The sequence below is a fragment of the Podarcis cretensis genome, assembly GCF_951804945.1.
Source record: "Podarcis cretensis genome assembly, chromosome: 12".
NCBI classification, from domain to species: Eukaryota; Metazoa; Chordata; class Lepidosauria; order Squamata; family Lacertidae; genus Podarcis; species Podarcis cretensis.
In genome coordinates, this window is record NC_137181.1 from 23,640,764 (window position 1) to 23,655,501 (window position 14,738).

Here is a 14,738-nt window from a genome sequence, read left to right on the forward strand (position 1 = left end):
GAGGCTGCGTTTTGCAAGAGCAAAACCACCAACAGCTCGGAATCTCTCGGGGCTGAAAATGTTTCTTAGTTCACACATATAAGAAAACTAGAACAATAATAACCACAAGGCCTCGGCCGTCTTTTCCAAGTTCCGAGTCGGAGGATTGCAGGGGTCCCTAAAGGAAAGAAACCGCACATTTCAGGGAGAGAGAAAACCGGAGAAATATTTAAATGGCAGCGGGGAACATGCACGAGGGTCTTTGATTTCTCTCCTTTGTTAAAAGCTAGCAACAAACGCCCATCAAGTAAACGTGCGTGGCTCTTGGCGAACGCCTCCAGGAGATCGCAAAATACAAGCCACTTTAAAAAAAAAAAAAAAAAAGGACGGCGGAAAATAAATTGCCAAACATTGTGGGAAACGTGGCTATCTCCGTCCAGCATTCAGCTCTTTCAGCCAACTAATTTTTATGCTTTCTACTTTGTGTGTGTGCGTGTGTTATTGTGTTATTGTTTAAAAAAAGATTTAAGTGGCTTTGTTTTTAGAGAAAGAAACTCAGATGGGTAGGATTTATTTTATATTTTTGGGGGAGGGGGAGGGTTGTACCGTGAAAACTCCAGCAAGCTCTCCTGTCCCAAAGAGCTGCCGGCCAGTGAGAGCTTTTCGCTATTTCTGGCTTTCAAAGGAAAATGAGAAGCCGGCCGACTCGAAAGAAGGAGCAGCAGCAGCAGCAGCTGCTCCACCGACTCCGCGCGCCATTCCAGCCGCTCTCCCGGCGCACGTGTGTCTGTATGTTACAAAATACACATTGCGATGAAATGTACGTGCCTCCCTCTACTTTTATGGGGCTTTTCCTCTTGAGCCTCAAAACGCCCAAACTCGCTCGTTGTCTTCCGGACTCCTCCGGCAGCAGCAGCAGCAACCGGCACTTGCTCGCCTCACCCCCACTAGACTGAAGGTTAAGATCTCATCTTCGTCCTGCCCCCCCCCCCCCCCCCGCAAGATCTGAGATAAAAGCGGCAGGAAAGAAGTTTAGACGCCGACGCTGCACGTTATTTACTTCGGCGGCCGTTTCCAACTGCTGAGAATGGGAGAGGCAGGCCGTGGAAAGATCGCAACACGCACAAAACCGCTTCCCCCGTCCCCTCTTTTTCTTTTCTTTTTTTATTAGCACGCCCCAAGGAGAGTTGTGAGGCAGCGCAGCCCATTTCCCTCTAAACAGGATACTTCCATCAAGCTGCATTTCGTTTCCACTGCAACTGCTCTTCCCCAGCTCAGGGCGAAAGATCTGCCCCCACAAGCCAGTTGGGAAAGCGCTGCTCAGAAATACTGGAGAGATAAACCATCCCATTTAAACTGTCGCTCGGGTCAGTTCACATCCCCCCCTCCCTTTGCATTTCAAACAGCCGTCCCTTTCGTTTTCCTTCTCTCTCTCTCTCCCCCCGCAGCAAAACCGGTGGGGGAACAGCACCGTCACCGCTGCTACCTCTGCGGCGAATTCTATCCAGGCCACTCAGCATCGTTGTAAATTGTGTGTGTGCGTGTGTGTGTAAAAGAGAGAATCCTAAGGGTTTTCTGTGTTGGTGAGGACCCCTTACGATATTCCAGTTTTGCTAGAAATATTTACAACTTAACAAAAAAACAAACAAACAAACAAACAAACCACCATAAATGTGAATGCTGTTTATTTACTCAGGGTCAGCATCGCTCAGCCAGATCCTCATTCATTTAGTCTTATAAACAAGCTTACTACCTAGCGACGCTACATCACAATGAGAGAGGGAGATGGGGGGGAGGGGGAAATCCCAGTTTCAGGAATCTCATAAGGACTTCTCCTTCTGTGCTGTAATCCGCTTGTCCCCTGTTTGGAGGTAAGCAACCCTGATGAGCCTTGTTTCCAAGTAAATGTAAGATCAGAGGATCAGAAAGACAGATAGGACCCAACATAACTTACCATGTAGGTTTTTTTCCTACCCTACTATAGAAGAGTAGCACCCTTTCATATTGCACAAGATTCTTCTGTGGGATGCGTTGTTAAATGATAATCTATAGAGCATAGATAGTATTTGAACAAATTGGCTTCATGTTATTAAGATCTCATTAAGTGGTCAGTGGTACTCAAACCAGCCCTGTATTCATAAGGCCAAGTCTAGTTCTCTTTCGGGTAAATGTACAAAAATAAAAAATAAATCACCCTTGTTTCTTAGACAGCTTTAGCCATTACAAATTATGGGAATATGCAGTTTAACGTTACAGGGTATTTTACAAACCTCACCAGGTTTGTCTTGGACAACTTGAAACTGACCATTTCCTTATGAGAAATGCTTTTAAGTTGTCTCCAATGGAGATAGTGGGACATTAACATTATTGACTGCTAAGAGGGGAGGGGGAAATTCTAAACTTGCTTTGTGTACCCGGAACAGAGCACGTGTTGGTGCCGCAAAAATCTTGGAGCAAAGTGGAAAAGCAGCCCACTATATTTGACTCCCTAGGTCACTGGGGATGATAGGCTGTTTGCATCAGATAAGAGATCTGAGTATACAATATAAAGAAGGGCCTTTATTCTCCCCTTAAAACATGAATTGATTGATTGAGCCTGTTTTGAAAAGAAGTTCCCTTGAACCCAGGAAGATCTGCATACTGCAGTTTCACAGAAGGAAGATGCTTCCATACTTTAGCAACAACAACAAAAACGACGTGGCTCTTTACTAAGTAACCGGCATGAGCTTTCATGCGTTAGGAGCAGAGCTTTCATGTGTTAGGAGCAGAGCTTTCCAGTGGTGGAATTAGAATAAAAACATCAATAAATCCATGCAAAAAACCAAATTCCCCTCTAAAACACTACTGGCCTTTTTGATTTTTTTTTTCTTCCTAGACACCAAAACGCTCACCTTGTACTTATATGATTGAACTACCAAAGCAATCTCGGATCTCTTCCACCTCACATTAAGCCTGCTATTAACTGTGTAAACTGCTGACCCGTAAATACAGGTAATGCCATTCCAAGCAACCCACAAAAACACACTACTGCATTGCAGCCCAGTCCAGGACTAGAACTGAAAATCTAAGTATTTAGTTTCGATCAAGTTCTAAATCTTCCTGAAATGTCCTTTTGACTCATCTGACTAGACTGTAGCTAGCAGTTCGCTTTGCATGTTGCTTCTAGCGGTGTTCTAAGCCAACAACCCGATCCTAAACTCCTTGGCATGGGTGGGAAAAAAGAGGAGCCCAGGATCTTGAAGCGAGGCGACTTTCAATGGAAGCCAAGCGCGTGGGAGTTCCTTTCCACGCTTGATATCTTGGTCTCTCTTGCAGTGTAGCCGGAGTGTAAGGTAGCAGATGATATTAGATAATATTCAGATTATCTGAATTATTTGTACCCGCATCTGATTATGTCCCCACCCCCATTCTTTATCTTATCTATCATCTCGCCGACACACAGGACTAGCTATTCAAGGCAACTAAATCACCAACTTCCCCCATGGAAGGTCCTGGTCAGGAGGATACAATACTGCGGGGTCGATTATGTGGCTTGCTTTTTTTTAAGGAGCTAGGTGAGTTTTGCAGAAAACTGGCGGTCTCTCTCCGCCCCGGCGACAGGTATTGATCTGGCAAGCGGGCGCCGCTGGGCCGAGGCGATCCTGGCGCTTTGGGGGCGAGATGCGCCCAAGCGCCGCTCTGCCTTTCAGCTCCCGGGTCTGCGCGCTGCGGCGCCCAACATGTGCTCGGGTTGGGCGCTCACAAAGAAACTTTGGATTTCCCCCATTAGCAATCAATAATGTTAATGCCTCTGCACCGACATGTCAGTGAGGGATTGAAACGCTGAAGGATCCCCAGCGTTAGTCGACAGAGAAAGGAGCGGGGGAGGTGGACATGGGCGGCGGGGGGGGGGGGGCAGAAAGCAGGCCCCACTGCGCGCCCCCTCGCAAAAGAATCCGGACCTGCTCAGCGGCCTTAGGTGGTCGTCGGCTCCTGCTCAGCACAGGCGAATCCATTCATTTCGAGCAGCAAAAGCCAGGGCTCCCTTTCGCTCTAGCTGCCTCTCTCACAGAGATGGGAGAGCTTTAGCTCTGCTTTTCCTTTTGAAACGCCTTAACACCCCCCCCCCCAAATCCGTATCATCTGCGACCTCCCGCTCCTTGCCACATTTAGCAAGATTCAGCGACTTCGTTGCAAGTAAATATCTGAATTGCTGCATTCTTTCTTGGGAGATGGCAATCTTCGGGCCGGGGCTTGCTTTTGGGTACAGAGTCTGACACTCCCCCCCCACCAAATACCACTACATTACTATTGTTGGGACCATCGTTATTTTGAGGTGGTAGTAGCGATACTAGTAGTAACAGTAACGGTGACGGTAATTTTTAATTCACAGACTACGCCTGTGATAAGTCCAGATCCCGGGCGGTTTATTATATTTACAACTGGAATGCTTAATAGGAGAAAAATGCGATGTCCTCTGGGATGAAAATCTCAGCTACGAGGCACTGAAGTCAGTAAGGCTGCATGGGAGCCCTTACGACCCGGGGAAACAGAGAAGTCCGGGAGGCCAATGGAAATCCCAAATTCACAGTCCGTTTCCTTTAGTTCATTTCCTACGACGTGGCTGCTCGGGAATGAGGGAAGCCCTCTCAGGCGCGGCACCTGGCCTGGTTTTCCTTGTTGAAGGCAGGCCTCCTCGGCGCCTGTTGGAAGAAATTTCCATTCATTTAAAGAGAAATGCAAGACAAGTTGTACGTGTGTACGTATATATATATATAACTACTACCAGAGACAACCAGACAGCGGGTATTCGTCTGGGAAAACCAGACACAACCGACGGGTTTTCGATGAAGATCTGCACACTTTAAAAATGCGAGTGAAAAACAGGCCACTTGACTGTGAAGCGGCGTGAAACAAACGGAAGGGTTTTCAGTAACTTCCCCCGCGTGATCGAGAACCCAAACGGAAATAAATGTACAAGATCCCCCCCCCCACCTCTATGGAAAAAATAGAACCGTCCATTTCCCTGCAAATTTGCAGAAAACAAACCAGGACTTCTGACCATCTCTTGACCTGATCAAGGAGCCTTGCCTATGTTGCAGCCACATTGCACACTCTTAGCGCTGCAGTAGTAATATCAAATATTCTTTTTTTAAAAAAAAAAAAATTCTAAATGTGCTGTATCTAGGGCTAAAAACAACCCATGTTGGCGGTAGGGTAATCCAAAAAGAAAGAGGTCGTCCCGAAAATATTCCAGTGGATTACAAGGTTATGAGACAGGTCAGGATAGCGCACAAAAGGGAAATTCGGGATACGCACACAAGCGAGGGCTGCTTGGCTGGGCTCCCTTCCCTTTGCAAAGTGCGAAGGGGCATTTACTCGGGGGTCGATCCCCTCGATTTCCACGGGCCTTGCCTTCGAGGAAACTCGCTCAGCGCGCTGGAGGTCGAGGGGATTTGCTCGCCAGGAGAAGGCGCCCGGGATCTGAGCTGGGGTCCTGAGGAACTCCGTCGCCCAAAACTTTATGCTTCTTTTTACTTGGAAGCAGCGGTCGGGGGCGGGAGAGCACTCGCTTCCGGGGTTGCAAGGGCGTTTGGCCCCCTAACCCTTGCGGCCTCTGCAGACCACCTCATGTTCAGTGGGTCTTGTGGGGGGAGGCAGGAGAGGGTGAGGTGAGGTGGGGGCAGAAATTAAATCGGGGGATCCGATTTCTCAACCCGGGAAAGGCGCGCTGGGAATCAAAGCGGCGAGGAAGGCAGGGAACCCTCCCTGGGGCTGGAAGGCATTAAATATTGCCGCGATCGAGGTCTGTATCCCGAGCCAAGGAGGGGATCCCCATTTCTCTCTCTTTCGTTGGAGTGGGGAGGAAAGGCGGCTTTGTGGGCTGGGAAACCCCGCGATTCTCCGCCGTGGGGCTGGAAGGGGGGTGGGGAAGGTGGAGGACGGGGGGAGAGCGCGAGAGAGCGCTGCGCTAGTCCATCTTTGAAGCCTGCGCGCTCCCAGTCTGGGTTGCAACCCCGAGGTGAGTGGCCTCTCCAGGCTGCTGCATCTCGGGGGTGAAAAAGCCGAGAGGGCTTTGTGCTTCGGAAGGCGGATTAAGGAGGAGCGCGCTGGGAGCTGCCTTCTCCCCAAATCCCAGAGGGAGAGAGGGAGAGGGGTGGAGGGAGGGGGTCAGCTTCCCCCCTCCCCAGGGCTCGCTCTTTTTTGTTCCGGCTGGGGCCCAACAAATGCTTTTGTCTCGGGCCGGGCACCTCCCCCAGGGTGCGCCTGGGTGCAAGAGCGCGTGGCTCGGATCCCTGGCGGAGCAGGAGGGGGTCGTGGAACTGGGGGGGGGGCACATGCCTGGGACCCTCCTCCAAGCCACTGCTGCTGCCTCCAAGCCTGTGTGTGTGTGTGTGTGTGTGTGTGTCCCCCGCCCGCTTCTCCAGCGTTTCCTCCAGCCGTTTGCTTACTACCTCTATTTCCGACCTTGCTTTGGGGAAATATAAAGCGCAGCCTCGGGTCTCGTTTGAATGGCAGGTCCCAGCCTCTGGGATCGCGCGAAGTCATAAAAAATAATGAAAGCAAGCCCCAGCACATGTGGGGAGAGAGCCGGCTTGCTGTGGGAGTGGGGCTGGAATAAAGAGACTCCGCTTCCCACCCAAGTGCTGCGATCGCTGGGGTGGGGACCGCCCAGCCCAGGCGGTCTCCTCGCAGGGTTGTTGTGAAGGTACAATGGGAGAGGGGAATTTGGACGTGGAGGAACGGCGGGGATGTAGCCAGCCGGGAAAAAACATCCTCCTCCTCGCCCGTAAAGAGTGGCAGCCATCCAAGCGGCGCACATCTGGGATTAGGGGACGCCCTTGCCCAGCCCAAAGAGATGGATTTCAGGAAAGCCACCTCCCGGGTTTAGACAGGAAGAAGGGCATGATGGGAGTTCTTGGTAGGGATCGATGACCCCTTTCCCTTTTCCAGGGTTTTCCTTCCCTCCCTCCCTCCCCAGCAGCCTGACATCATCTTCCTTCCTGAACAGCTAATCGTTCTTTTTCTCCTCAACCCCAAGTCCTTTCCGCAAAACTCTTACAAGGGGAGGAGCCGTAGCTTCGCTGTGACGCAAACTCTTGGCGTGCAAGGAGGTCCCGGTTCGGTTCTCAGCACCTTCAGCCTGAGCTGAAATTCTGCAGAGCGGCTGCCTGGCAGTGCAAACAAACCACACCGAGCTGAATGGACCACAGAGGTCTGATTCTGTCTAAGAAACTTCCTGGGTTCCAGCTCCCCTGCCCCGCAATCTTCCCCTTCTTGTTTTCTGCCCTGGGTTGACTGCATCAGCCTAAATACATGGGTTCAGGGAAACAGATTTCTCAATAAGTGTACACACACTATACATTTCCCCCAAAGTTTCCCCAGGTGTGCTGGGAACCGTAGCTGTGTGAGGGCAAACTACAGTTCCCAGGTTTCTTTGGGGGGGGAATGTCCTTTAAAAGTGTACCATGGAAGTGGAGATGGGGAGCGGTTTTAATGGCTAAGATAGCTTGAAGAGAGCTCCTGGAGAGCCCTTCTCTCACTCCAATAAATTACGTTAAGGATGCCAGAGATAAAGGCAGAACAGCCACTGCCACCACTCTTCATCTCCCATACATGTGGGAATTGCAAAGGACTTCCAGGGCCGAGGGTGTGAGGTCCCCGCAGACTTTAGCACCAGCATTGTTTTAGAAAAATTATTCAGTGTTGAGAGAAATGCGAACACCTTCCTATTCCTGAGGAAAAGGACTGGTCTGCCTTGAGATCTGGGTGGGACTCTGCATGTACCTGAAGGGCACTTCTGCTGGTCCTCCTGGCTGAGGACTAAAGAATGTGTATTGGGAAACAACCTGAAGCCTGGTTTTATACTGGGATACTTTCCACACTTCTCTCTCTCTCAGCCTCCTTCCAACTTGAAGTTTCTGACCTGGAACAGAGAATGACTGCTCTACATTGGTTGTCTTTGGCCTCTCCAAAAAAATGGTCTGCATCATCCTATAAGTTGTTCCTGTGTCCCCCACCCCCCACCCCCAAACCCCAGTGCTTTGAAATGAGTTGTTGAGTGCAGCTGCAGATCGGTATTCCATGCCTATGGAGACTGAATAAATTTTAATAATAACAGTTGCCGTCATGATTGTTTTAAACTGAGTTGTTCATTTTAATATTGATGGTGTGTTTTAAATTGTCCACAGCATTTTGTGTTTTAATTAGAAAAGTGGGGTAGAAATTAATAATGATGATGGTGATTACAATAGGTGGCGATGATGATGGAAGAGGAGGCGGCGAACAGAACCTAAGAGCCCTGCTTGATCCGAGGGATGGGGAGGAAAGGATGCTGGACAATGCTGTGTTTTGGAAAGCTTTGGCCTTCCAGATGTTGTGACTACAACTCTCATCATCCCTGACCTTTATCTGCACTGACTGAAGCTGAAGTCCAGAAACAGCTAGACGGCCACAGGTTCCCCATGCCCGATTTCAGTTGCAGAAGACATTCACTAGAATTGGTGGAGCTTCTAAGAGGTCATGGGGGTTTGGCCAAAGAAAGGTCATGAGGGCATAGCCAATTTCTGGTTTCTCCCCATCCTTCTTCCTTACAAAGATACCATGGTGGGTCCCTTAACTATTTGTAAAGCAGCAATGCTTAGCACCTAACTATAAGCTGAGAATGTCTTACTTTTGTTCAGAAGGGGCCCCTCCAGTCACAATTGCTTCTTTGATGGGAGAAAAGTTGTTTTCTTCTCCACCTGCTCTGATTCTCTCCATGTCCTCATCCTTTGCAAAGAAACAGGGGACGCATAATCATAGCAGCTTTGTTAATACTTAGCACCCAAGTGTTCAGAATGAGGCCCTGCTGCCATAATTTCTAGTGTGGACTCATGCCACAACTGCTTGTTACCCAGAGGTAAACATGGCTGAATTCCATGGGGATTGCTTCCCAATAAGAATGTACAGGATTGCAGCATGAATGGGTTAATATTAAAGATACCCCACAGGACTTTTAATAAGGGACCCTATTAATTTCCAGAGCTATGGAAAAATATTACTCCCTTCCACAGCTTACTCATTTCTATGTCTTCCTCACCGGAATATGGAATAAAATGCATTTGCTAGCCTCTAAAGTGCCAACTGAGTATTGTTTCATTTCTGCTCTAAGTCATGGCTAAATAGCAACCCCTTTGATTGAAAGAATATGAGAGAAATGTACCACACACTGCCAGTGACAGAGGAGGACTTTTAAGTCTCCAGATCCTCTATCTATTGTCTTTCTTTTTTAAATGTATGGAGACAAGGAGGCTCTGGCCAATTGACTTACGGAGAAGTTAGTGTGATGAAGCCTAAGGGGTTTAACTTATAATATCAACTCCTCCTTGCAAACCACAACCTCCTTTCACATACTTGAGGAGAGGAGACATAATTAGGAACTATGAGCCTCATAAATAAATCCCAGGAGCATGCAACAGGGTACACCTTCCTCACCCAATGAAGAACTTGTTTGTAGTTAATAAGGTGATTCCACAACAGACAGTCTTTGCATAAACAGTACATTCACCACAGCAGAAGATTCGGCTGAGTCAGGCCAAAGTCCCATCTGGTCCAGCATCCTGTTCTTACAGTAGCCAAACTAACAAAAACAATAACCCACAGTATTTTTCAACTTAAAGAAAAACAGGAACACAAAACCTCAGTATTTCCCACCTCAAATCTAGACACACACAAACCCTATGGTTGCAATAACACTCAAGTATTGATAGCTGCCACACACAGAGAAGCCATCCACAATTTATTCTCCCAACCCTTCAACCCCATTCACAAAAATAACTGCTAGTAGTGCTTAAGCAAAAAAGTACATCGAATGGAAAGATACTCACACAATCTCTCCACCACTGCTCTCTCTTAACAAATATTCATAATAAAAAAGTTGCTCAAGCTAGCAACCACACCCTTCTCCTACAAAGAATGTGCGTTGTGATGTGGGTGTGGCCTTAGGAAACAGCTCTGAGCAGGTTCGGACTGCTCTTAAAGGCAGCCCTCCTAGACCAATACTGTGAATGCAGGTTAGCCCTCATAACAACAGATGGAGTGCAAGGCTTCACACTGGGCACTCCTATCAATCACATGGTTCTTCTGCTTAGGGGCATATGGGAGGGGATTTTTTTGCCATAGCTATACTTTGGGATTGGCTGAGGAGTGCAGGGATCTGATTGGCCCAATAACGGTAGATTGACAGAAATGTTTGCGGAGCTTCTCTAAGTTCAAATAAAAATATAACGTGTGTGTGTGGGACAGGAAAGAGTGTGCAGACCCTCCAAGTGCCCCTATTTTCCAGGGACATCCCTAATTTAGAGAAGTCGTCCGGTTTCTGATTTGATCCCGGAATGTCCCACTTTTTCTTAGGATGTCCCTATTTTCATTGGAGAAATGTTGGAGGGTATGCGTTTGAAATTTGGGTTTGTTTTTTTCTTGTCGTTCTCCTAGTGCACCAGCCTCCACTGCCTGATTTTCAATAGCTGCCTCCGGGAAGTCGACAGAGAAGGCAGGAAGGCAACTGCCTGTGAACCTGCAAGTTGCACTGAGCACTTGAAGCTATTGATAAACGCATCCGTCAGGAATTGGTCTAATCTCTTTAAAAAAGCAAACTAAGGTTGCAATCCTAACCAGGTCCGATTGAGTTCAATGGAATTTACTCCCAAGTAAATGGAATTAGGATTGCAGCGTTAAGTGAATGTATTTCTGCGCATGCTCAGAAGCACTCACGAATTTCATTCATGGAGCTAAGTAAAGGTTATGGAGCAATCCTCGACGAACCCTAAACGGGCTGCACCCCGCTGGTCTCTAGGACTTGGGAGATCTTCAGAAGAACAGGAGAAACAGATCTGGACAGGAAATCTCCCCTAACCATGCTATGGGAAGAAGATACCAACTCAAATAAGCCTGGAAGAGTTTTGGCTGACACTTAGGTCCCCGCACCCGCCTTAAAATTCCCACAAATCCGTGAGGGAATGTGCCGGAAAAATGTTTGGCATTAGCTGGCAAAGAGAATGAATGAATGAATGAAGGCGACCTTTCTTTTTTGGAACGAAGCGAAGCCAATTAAAACGGTCCCTCAAAGCCACCCGTAGTTCCCCAAATCTGACATTGTTCTAACCTCATAATCAGACTGCCTTTGCTTTATATAACATTGAAAGGGAGAAGGCTTGATTCTCTCTCTCTGTCTCTCAGCCCGTGTGAGTGAATGATGGGGAAAGGAAAGGGAGAAGAAGGTGAGGAGAAAACAGAAGGGGTGAAATATACACAAGCTCCTGCTCTTTATCCTGGGGCTACTTACCTTTGGATATACCTTTAGATAACTGCTCCTGCTATTGCCACTCCCTTCTCACCAGGATTAGCCAACTGTGACAGTGCCTCCCAGATGTTGGCCTCCAACTCCCATCATGCCTGACCATTGGCCATGCCGGCTGGGGCTGATGGGAGCTGTAATCTTGCACTGTCTGAAGCACATCACGTTGGCTACCTTCATCCTTTACTTTCCCCCAACATTAGTGTTGATCAGGCCCATGTTTGCACTGCATAGGATTGCAGCCTTAGAATCCTGAAACCTTATGCACTGTTCAAATAGTAAGGAATGATTATAATAATCTGTCAGTAATAAGCAACAAGGGATAACTCTGTGCTTTCAGACAGGACAATGCTTGTTGTTCAATAGAGGGACATGCTTTGGCTCCTGCTATTCAAAACAGTTTTCATTTGACAGTGACTCTTAATTTATTATATTTTTATCTATCTGTCTAGAAAATCATCTATCCAGGATGATTTATCTAATAAATTATTGCACTATAGTTAACGTTGTCATATTATTCTCTTTATTTACTGATGCACAAAGAGGGCCTAGTAAACTAAAACCTTCTTTTATAGCACACAAAAGCTTAGCAATTAATAGATAGATTATGAAGAGTGTGAAGTCCAAGGATGTTGATATTTGTGGTATAACTGTTATAGAATGCAGACAACATATGCATAGAATATATTTAACATCTCCTCAAATTGAGATGGAGCAGATGCTGGTACAAGAACCCTTGCTCATTTGTACAGTAAACAGACTTTTATTTACATATGCCTATGTATCTGTATACTGATGTCTGGTACATCACCTAGAGAAATTAGTTTATTATTTAAGCTTATTAGTGTCTTCCTAAAATAAATGATGAACTCTTACACTAAAATACAGTAACATAATTAGTATAATGGTTAAGGCAATGAACAGCAAATCAGATCAAATGTCACCTTACCCTGAAGTAAGTGAGTAGTCTGAGGCAAGATATCCTCATACAGTCACACATATTTATCCCATGTGGGAATAATAGCAGTCTACACTATAAGGTTGTTGTGAAGATTTTGAACCCTTTTAAAAAAACCTTTATTGGGTATTATAATGTAGTTTTGGAATTTTGAGCAATGTAGAACTACCTACAGCAGTAGCAGTGGTTGTAGAAGTAGCAGCAGCAGAGCTGCCAGAAAGACGTGTGGATCCAGAATTGCCCTCCGCAGTCCCTTATGGACACACACCATTAAGACTGTTTTCAGGGAAGACAATCTTACTCGGCCACAAGGAGAAAGAAGAAGATGAGCCACACAACTGGGTCCTGTTATTCCCAGCCCCCTTGGATTTAGTAACAATAATTCAAGTTGCTCCTTTAAAGCTTCCTTACAAGGGTCCATTGCTCCGCAAAGCAGCAGCATTCCAGCCACGAATCACCTTCTCCTGCTCTTTAAAAGAACCAGGAGGGGCGAAAGGTTCTGCTCACAGAAACACGTAAGATTTGGACGGCCAGCCTTGCCTGACCTCTCGGGGTTGCAGAGGAGAGACGTTCCTGCTGCGGGATGCCGGGGATTCGAACCCGGGGCCCTTGTACCCTGCAGAGCAGCTGCTCCACCGTGGCAGCAGGCGTGGAAGGGCCAAAGGCAAGAGGAAAACCGGAGGACAAAGGTGGGGAAGGCCGGATTTGCTGAAGGCCTGACATCAGTGTCAGCAGCAGCAGCAGCAGCAACAACAGCACTCTCACGAACTGCGGGGATGGGGCGCACCCAGGTATGTTATCCCCGCTTCGGTGGAGCTTCCCTTTCTCCCTCCTCCATCCATTCGGGCCTCCCCTTCATCTCCTCCTCTGGCCCACGAAGGGCTCCTGATCAGGCCAAGATTCAGGGGCTGCGCCATAACTGGCTGCTCTGAATGGGAGCCCCCCCCCCCCATATCGACGCCCTCTTCGGCTTCTCTTTCTCTGAGGCCTGGTCGTGGGTTGGCGGCCCTGCGCAGGGAAACCTGTAGGGTGCCCCGTGGCCCCGGGGGGTGGGGGTGGAAAGGCTCCCCCTGGCCTTTGTGAAACCCCCGGGCCTTGTGTTGTGTGTGTGTGTGTGTGTGTGTTGTGTGGGGAGAAGGCTGCCTTCCTCCCTCCTCCGCCCCTGGATTCACCTGTCAGGGCGATCAGAGTCCGGCCCCGGTGACAAAAGAGTCCCTATCGAGGCCCTGAAAGGGGCGCTTCAGGTTCACTGCTTCGCGCCGAGGCTTCGGGGGAAGCGGCAAATGAGCGCGAAAACGGCCCCATTCTTGCCCGGGGAAAGACAAGCGGGCGGCTTCACGCCTCGGCCCGCCAGGCTTGCCGCCAGGCCTGCGGAAAGCGGACAGGCCGCCGCGTAATCGCCAGAACAATTTCATTTCCTCTCCTCGGCCTTGCAGGCCTCGCTCGCCCTCGGAGGGGGCAGCCTCAGGCAGGCAGGCAGGCAGGCCGGGAGGGAGGGAGGGCCGGGCAGCGGGGGCGGGGAAGGCCCGAACCCTGCCTGCCCCACTGGGAAGAAGGGTAGCCGAGGGGGACCCCCAAGCCGAGGGGACCCCGAGTCCAAAGAGGGAACAGGCTAGGCCTAGCAAGAGCAGGGTCGTCTGTTGCTTCTGCGGCTACTCTGGTCGTCATCGCCAGGGCCCCGCCAGCTACCCCCCCCCCCCAACTTAGGCCAAGGCTGGCATCTTAACGGTGGCTACTCAGAAGTAAGTCCCATTGAATTTAGTTGGGCTTACTCCCAGGGAAAGCGGGGGTGAGGAGTGCAGCCGTGGCCTTTCAGGTGCCACAGGACTCCTTGGTGTGCATTTGGCTAGTTGTGCAGGAAATGGGATCCTTGGAAGACTTCTTTAAAAATCACTTTTATTGGTTTTCATGTAAATACAACATATAACTACAGTAGTTTGTCCAGTGGTATAGTCTTGTTTCATTTGTAGTACACAGTACACAAGCAATAAATTTTGTTTATGCATTATCAGTTCAAGTATCCTCTCCACAGAGATTCTTGTGTTGTGGGTGGAATAAAAGTATCTTCTGTGATCATTGAAGACTTGTTCCATTTGAGGAGAAAGAGGAATAACTCCTGAGACCTCCCCATGGGTTCATATGCCGAATTCCAGTGACCTTGGGCAGTCTTATTGAAAATAATACAAAATAATAATCGTAGCCGGGTTATTTATCTGCAGCGTATCCCACACATACACTTGTGCTCCAAGCAGTTCACTGGAAACAATAGCACAAAACCTATGCTTTATCAGAGTTATATCAATGGAACAGAACATTAACAACTCAGAAGCTTACAGTTTATTTAGAAGACAGTGAGAATGTATGCAAAAAGTGAGCATAAATTTCAGTGACAGCACTGAATAACTGGGGGGAGGGTAAAATGAAATGAATTTGCACCAAGGCAAAAGGGCTCTCCAAATGCAGCTAAGTGCTTCTGAGACTCCT

At 48.4% G+C, this 14,738-nt stretch overlaps 1 protein-coding gene and 1 long non-coding RNA gene across 2 annotated transcripts in view; one reads left to right on the plus strand and one right to left on the minus strand.

The window, feature by feature from the left end:
- Window positions 1–4,272: 4,272 nt before the first annotated feature.
- LOC307200052 overlaps window positions 4,273–14,738 on the minus strand; it is a 31,320-nt gene continuing 20,854 nt past the window's right edge. The window contains exons 2-4 of the long non-coding RNA XR_013832301.1: window positions 9,436–9,580; window positions 8,633–8,730; window positions 4,273–4,661 (exon numbers count right to left, since the gene is read on the minus strand). This is a non-coding gene — a long non-coding RNA (uncharacterized lncRNA). The remainder of the gene's footprint in view (window positions 4,662–8,632; window positions 8,731–9,435; window positions 9,581–14,738) is intronic.
- Window positions 12,813–14,738, plus strand: part of NEBL (nebulette) — a 186,787-nt gene continuing 184,861 nt past the window's right edge. Inside the window, exon 1 of the mRNA XM_079948298.1 lies at window positions 12,813–13,045. Coding sequence (XP_079804424.1) covers window positions 13,031–13,045 — 15 coding nt within the window. The 5' untranslated portion in view covers window positions 12,813–13,030. The remainder of the gene's footprint in view (window positions 13,046–14,738) is intronic.